Raw genomic sequence first — 6,776 nt, forward strand, 5'->3', positions numbered from 1 at the left:
TCCGTCCAATGTCCACCTTTGTTGTCCCGAACTTATGATCTATGCTCAAAAATAGTCCACAAGGTTAGATCACAATTACTTTGGAATCACTCATAAAAATAATATTGACAAATGGAAATCATTCACTACCATGCTTCACACATATACCATACATCACACATGATTAATCGTATTCACTCCTACATTGGATTCACTCACAATGCCTTTGCATAATTAATTGGATTCACTCACAATGCCTTTGTATAATTAATTGGATTCACTCCCACATTGGATTCACCCATAATGCCTTTGCATGGATTCACTCCCACATTGGATTCACATAGTTGATCGGATTCACTCACCATCAAATGCACACCACACGTCTCACATGTTACCGTTAATCAGATTCACTCACAATCAACTTAGCTTGGGCACGTCTACTCACAATCAACTTAACCCAAGCTATTCTTTTCACTTGTTGGGTCACTCATTACTGTAATAGTGATCTTGAATAATAGAGCTAGAAGTCGCATGTGCTGTTGTTGAGATCATCATCGATCTTGGATCATAGATTGTTAAACGTTGGAAAATGCGTGTGATCTGAGATCGTAGATCCTTTGCTGGTAAATCCTCCACTTGATAGTAGCTATTCTCTTGGAGAAAAACATAGCTAACCCTAACCCCAGCAAGGATCAAGAACTTGCTCACACAAACCCTAGATTTAAACCAACATTAAAGAAAAAGCTCTGAGAAAGGATGCAAACTATGAAAGAAAACCATGTTATTCATTAACCGAGGTTTACACAGTTTAGACTCAAGAGGACTATACACTCTAGCTCTCATATGGGAGAGAATACTATAACCAGGAAAGCTTAAGAAAGCTTGATTTGATTAGCAAAATGATTATCCCTTGGTTAGTACCCATAATTGGCATTTATATTTCCTACCTTGGTTAGTGCCCATAATTAGCATTTCTACCTCCTACCCTTACACACTACCACTTATTAATGTCCCCCATACTTAGGTAGCCCCCCTCCCCCCCCCACCCATGGCATTGGCCCTATTATTATAGATGGGCCATAAGCACTTTGTTCAGAGACCAACATATCATACCCTATATTGAAGCTTAGGAGAAGAAGTTGAAAATGCAAGCTACCTTTCTAGAGATGATGGTCCTTTAAACCTTAAAGAAAATGACCAAAGAAGCACCAACTTGCATATCAATACCAAGCTAGTCATTTGAGGACTCTCTATCTCTCTCTTTTTGTATTAATATATTTTCACATTATATATATATATATATATATAACTTGCATGTTTTAATATTGATGTTTATATTTGAGAGTATTAATGAACATATTAGTATATATAACTTGCATGTTTTAATATTGATGTTTATATTTGAGAATTTTAATGAACATAGATATACTAATAAGCCACCAAAACGTTTTTTTCCCTGCCATTAATTAATTAGTTTTCCTCTTTACACCCTCCGTGCACAATATGCATTGGCACGAATATATTTTTAGTAATATATCCATCGATATCCTCTCGAAAAAAAAACAACTGTGTGAATGAAGCGATCTAGAAATGTCGCTCTCTTTTTCTCCCTCTCTCACTCGCTTGGAAGTGAACCGAGCCTCTCTCTCGTTGGGGCTACATGCAATGGAACTTTGTCTATCTCGTGGAAGTGAACCGAGATGTCTGTCTCTCACTATCTCTTGCTGGCTCTCGCTGTCTATGGACCTGCTTAGCAGGAGGCGTCTTCTCTCAGGAGGAAGAGAAGCGCGTAGGAGGAGGGTATCCTCATTGTCATCTCCCTTAGGAGGAGGCGTAGGCAAGGTAAGGCGGCGATGGGGCGATTAGCTGCCTGCAGAGGTGCTCGACATGAAGCGTTGAGTTTTCCTAAGGAACATTAATTAATTAATGCCCACGACATTGGGCATTAATTAATTAATATGTACCCATTAAAAGTTGTGAATAGGGGCAGACAACAAGTGAAAAAAGTTATTCAATTAATTAATGGAGGGGAACTTAGATAACATTTGTTATTGTTAGTAAGGTTTGACCATAGGATAAAAAAAAACTTACCGTTAGTAAGGTATAATATTATTCAATATATTTTTTTTACTTATAGTGTTTCTTTCTTCAGCATATTCCTTTCATTGTCCATTCACATATAAAAATACAACCTTTGACTTAGTCTTACCTACTATAAACCTATACATGATATTATGCACTCCTAATATCCGATAAGTAAAAAACAAAGAAGCTATGCAACACCAAATAGCTTCTCTTTGTTTTTTAAAAATAGTATTAGATTTTTTTTTCGTACACACCCGGGGCCCACTCAAGTGGGTGGAGCCGATTTCCCCTTCCAACAATTAGCCAATTATCATGGTCGGCGGGCAAGGGCCACGCACCATCGGGCAAGAGCCACGAATTAGGCATCCCCTATGACCACCTCAATGAGTCGAGCACTGGAACAATGGAAGGGTCTCGTATGGATCCTCCTATCTCGGGTGATCCACCACCCGAGGAGGAGTCACTCGAGTGTTCAAGGGGCAAGAGCCCGAACAACCAAACACATCAAGCGAGCATAGGTGTCCCTTTATAACATGAGAGAGCCTAGTGGGACTTGAACTCATAACCTAGAGGTTACAAGTCACAAGCTTTGACCACTACACTAACTCAATTGGGACAATAGTATTAGATTTATCTTCTTTCATATAAAATAGACCCTTTCTCTTAACGAAATTACAATTGGTACACATAAATATCCCTTGTAAATCTCCCTTTTTTTTATAAATATACTTTTTATAAATTTGTGAAAACCCACGCCCAGTCTTCCATTACAAGCCCATATTCTTCCACATGTGTGTAGGTTCCATTCGTGGCTGTGTGTTTGCATGGTGGATCCCAAGCTCTTGAAATGAAGAAGTGCTTGAGGATTTAGCCTATATAGACTAGGAAGTGTATGCAATCCACTTTGACAAAGGTTCTCCGTGGCTTAATTCCCAACTCCAATGAGATTTCATGGGCACAGAGGCATACATTCCATAGGCAAAAGACATAACCTTCACATGGCTAATGCTGGCAAGCCAGCCAAACAGCATAAAAGCCCACCCTAAGCACCCTAAGCCACCCTTCAAGGCTTTTTAGTCTATGCTACCACACATCATTGATTGCATATCACCTCCCATCCCATACCACATCAAGGAGAGCAATTTACAAGTAGAAAAAGATTCACATATCGCCAAAGTTCGCTTGACATGATGACTTATGTCAACTGTATGATCTCTTTAAGAGTAATTGAAGGAGGGATAACTAACATGTTAAAGAAAGGGTTTCCCTCAAGGAGTGTTAAAACTTAAAACACAAAGAGTGCATGAGCAATGTTGTATACTAAACCCTTTTAAGGAATGTTAAAACTTAAAACACAAACAGTGTATAAACAATGTTGTATACTTTTTCAAGCATATACCCCCCTCCCCCTCCTCGACATCTCAAGGGTGGAGAGTGATGGATATGGTGCGGTAATTTGGTTGCCACCATAGCTGCTATGTGGTAGAATTGGATGGTGGACTAGAGAGACAACACATCAAAGACAAGCAACGGGTAATGAAGGACAACCTGTTATAGTTGTTAGCTTGATCATAGTGATTGGTGGTGGTGGTGGATGGGGCTACTGCTTGCTCCATCTCCGTGTGGGAATTATCCTCTACTTCTTCTTCTTCCTCCTCCTCCTTCAGTGGAAGGGGAGACTCATAGTCCCATATCTGAGGTATCCTTTGATCATCTTTGGCACCTTGCCCTCTCAACAAAACCTTTCTCAAGCAGTGAGCTGAGTAGATTGCAATGGGTTTCTCCTTTAGCATTCGAAAATCATGCATGGAGAGAGTACCTCCTCCTGCAATGCAGAGCTGATGAGCTCTGCATTTGAGAGCTGCTATCGGAGAGGGAGTTGTTAAGATGAAATCACCACCATGTGAAGGACATCTGTGATCCCATACACTAACAACAGTGCCACTTCCATTGACATAATGAGGTCCTGCTGCAATGGCTACCCTTGAAGCAGAGTCCACACAGAGTGCAGAAACAGGCCTTGTTTGGTTGTGAAGAGAATTCAAGCACATGCTCTCCTCAATATCCCACAGGGTGATTTTGCCGGTGTGGGTTCCCACACGTGCCAACCCCACCTCAATTGTTGAAACGGTAGCGGGCCGGGCCACTTCCAATAGCTTCTTTCGCTGGCCAGACCACACCTTCACAATATCATGTGTGCCCAAGTGTGGATGAAAGCCTAGTGATGATTGGGCTCTCTTTGCTGTTGCTGTGTATTGCCAAGCTAGGCCCACACGTGTGGAAATTCGCCTGTGTAAACCTTTGCTCCACAAGAGATGGAGCTCATTTGATGGAACCGGCGGTTGAATAGCCTCTACAAGTCTATATACCCCACAGTGAGGGGTTAGCATCTCAGGCGTTTCTTCCAGTGCCTCATCCTCCTTTTCCCAGCAAGCTTCCCATCTTCGATGCAGAAAATGCGAGGAATTTGAAGGTTTGATCTTCCCCTCCTCTTGCTGCTCTACACAAGCTGTAGCTTGCTCCTGTGGATCACTTTCTGATAAGGCTTTCTCCGTGGGTGGACGATGGAGCTTGATTTGCAGAGCCTCTTGCTGCTCTACACAAGCTGTAGCTTGCTCCTGTGGATCACGTTCTGATAAGGCTTTCTCCGTGGGCGGATGATGGAGCTTGATTTGCAGAGGAGAGAGAAGCTTGCGGATAATCGCAGTTTCCATTACAAATGAGAGCAGAGGGAGGCGAGAGAAGGTGGCAATGGTGGCAACAAAGAGGGCAATGAGGCAAGCCCAAGGGCTGGCCAACGCAAGAGGGTCTAAAGGCAGAGAGAGCTCAAACACAGGCATGGCTATGGCGAGAGGGCGATACTGCTCTTGCATATGTATATAAAGAGAAGAGAAGAGAAGAGGAGGGGGGAGGCGGGGGGAGGTACATTCCTTTGAAGTGGGCTACTAGATGCTGATTCCAATATATACTTGGATCCTAATAAATACATACATCCTTTGAAGTATAAATGCCTTCTTATATGTGGCCTATCATCCATATGCTGAGAATATACCTCCACTTGACACGTGCCCTAGAAAAGCTTGATATGCACAAGTTGTGCTGATACGCACAGGTGGTGATAAAGAACTGTTCCCAAATTTCCAATGCCGCCTCATTATTTGATTTGATGCTATGGACTCTCTGGTGCCCCGACACCTTTCATATTGCACGACTTGCCCATCATGAATTTGATCCTTTTCACTCATCCCATAAGTCCCAAAAAGACATGGGAATTGATACTCTTTCAATTACAAATAGAATTTGAGTGGCTTCTTGAGTCTCTATGGACATAGACATAGGAAGAATAACGGCCGCGTGTCCTTCAAGTGTGACCTCCCTCCCTCCTAGAAATAGATAATATTATTATTTATTTTCTTCTTTTTTGTAGGACACTATGTTGAAACAATTGGACTCGAGAATTTTCACTAGGAAACAAGCCAAAAAGATTCTCAAGCTAAGCACTCTAGGGGGACATGCGAATAATTATTGATTCTGAGACTCAAAAATAGACAATAATAGTTATTCTTAAGCTAAGCATTATAGGGGGCCATGCTAATAATTATTGATTATGAGACTCAGAAATAGATAATAATAGTTATTTTCTAAATTTTACAAGGCAATACTTATGTAAATATTGTACAAGAACATTTTTATTGGGTAAGGAGCTAGAAACATTCTTAAGTAGAGCATCATAGGGGGTCATGGTGATAAATATTGATTTTGAGCTAGGTGAGGTACACTAGGAATTTATCATAGAAAAATAATAAATTATCTTTGCAAATTAGAGTAAAAAAACTCTTGTGGATTTTGGTAAAGGGTGTCTAGTGTAAGTGATCATTTGGGCACCTAAGTGTGCATAGATTGTAATCTTAGCTATTTAGACCTTATTAATAAGGGGGTTAGGGTTTTGTGGTCTCAGGGATTTCTAGAAAAAATTGGGAAGGGGATTCTTGTAAGCTTTCTAAGCTTTTTTGAGTGATGTAAATATTTTACATATATAAAGATTTTACCTGAGAGTGGTTTTTTCTTGAGAGGCTATTAAACTAGCTAAAGGTTTCTATACTTTGTTTTAAAGAAGCATGACCCCCTAAGCTAGTGGAGTTGGCCAAGGTGACGTGCATGATGAGCTTCATGATCTCTTGCATGGTGCTGTCCAAATAGGGACATTCTCGGGTGAAGGCTCCAATGTAGGAGAGACCTTGGGATAATGGATTGACTCTAAAAGTCTTTTCTACCATGGTTAGCTACAATGAAAGAAGTAAATCAATCATGGCTTGCTTGAAGCTATGTGGACTGTAAGCCAAGTCATGGTGGAAATCGACTTCCTAGACCACCCACCAGCACATCAAATGAGAATAACCATACTCAGAGAAAATCAAAGCCATTCTTAAGGAAAGGTACTGTCCCATTGACTTTGAATAAAAGAGGATGGATGCCTTTCTTAAATGTCAATGAAGAGGCATACCTCTATTCAACTCTTGAAGTATGCACCTCCCATGTCAGTGACACAATATTTAAGGTTGTTTATCACTAGATTGGGGCCTCCTCTCAACTTTAAAATAGAGGCCCTCCATGTGCCACATCAATATCGAATGTAGTAGTTTGAGCCAAGGCTAAGGAAGAAGCCATGTAGAGCCAAGGCTAAGGAAGAAGCCATGTAGAGCCAAGGCAGT

At 41.0% G+C, this 6,776-nt stretch overlaps 1 protein-coding gene across 1 annotated transcript; it reads right to left on the minus strand.

Annotated features, from left to right (window-relative positions):
• Positions 1-3,404: 3,404 nt before the first annotated feature.
• On the minus strand, positions 3,405-4,968 carry LOC147610360 (uncharacterized). Its single transcript, XM_086786158.1, has one exon. The coding sequence runs from the start codon at positions 4,935-4,937 to the stop codon at positions 3,540-3,542; it is 1,398 nt and encodes a 465-aa protein (XP_086642284.1). The 5' UTR covers positions 4,938-4,968; the 3' UTR covers positions 3,405-3,539.
• Positions 4,969-6,776: the final 1,808 nt, after the last annotated feature.

The sequence above is a fragment of the Cibotium barometz genome, chromosome 49 (assembly GCF_041138505.1).
Source record: "Cibotium barometz isolate CiBa-2024 chromosome 49, ASM4113850v1, whole genome shotgun sequence".
NCBI lineage: Eukaryota > Viridiplantae > Streptophyta > Polypodiopsida > Cyatheales > Cibotiaceae > Cibotium > Cibotium barometz.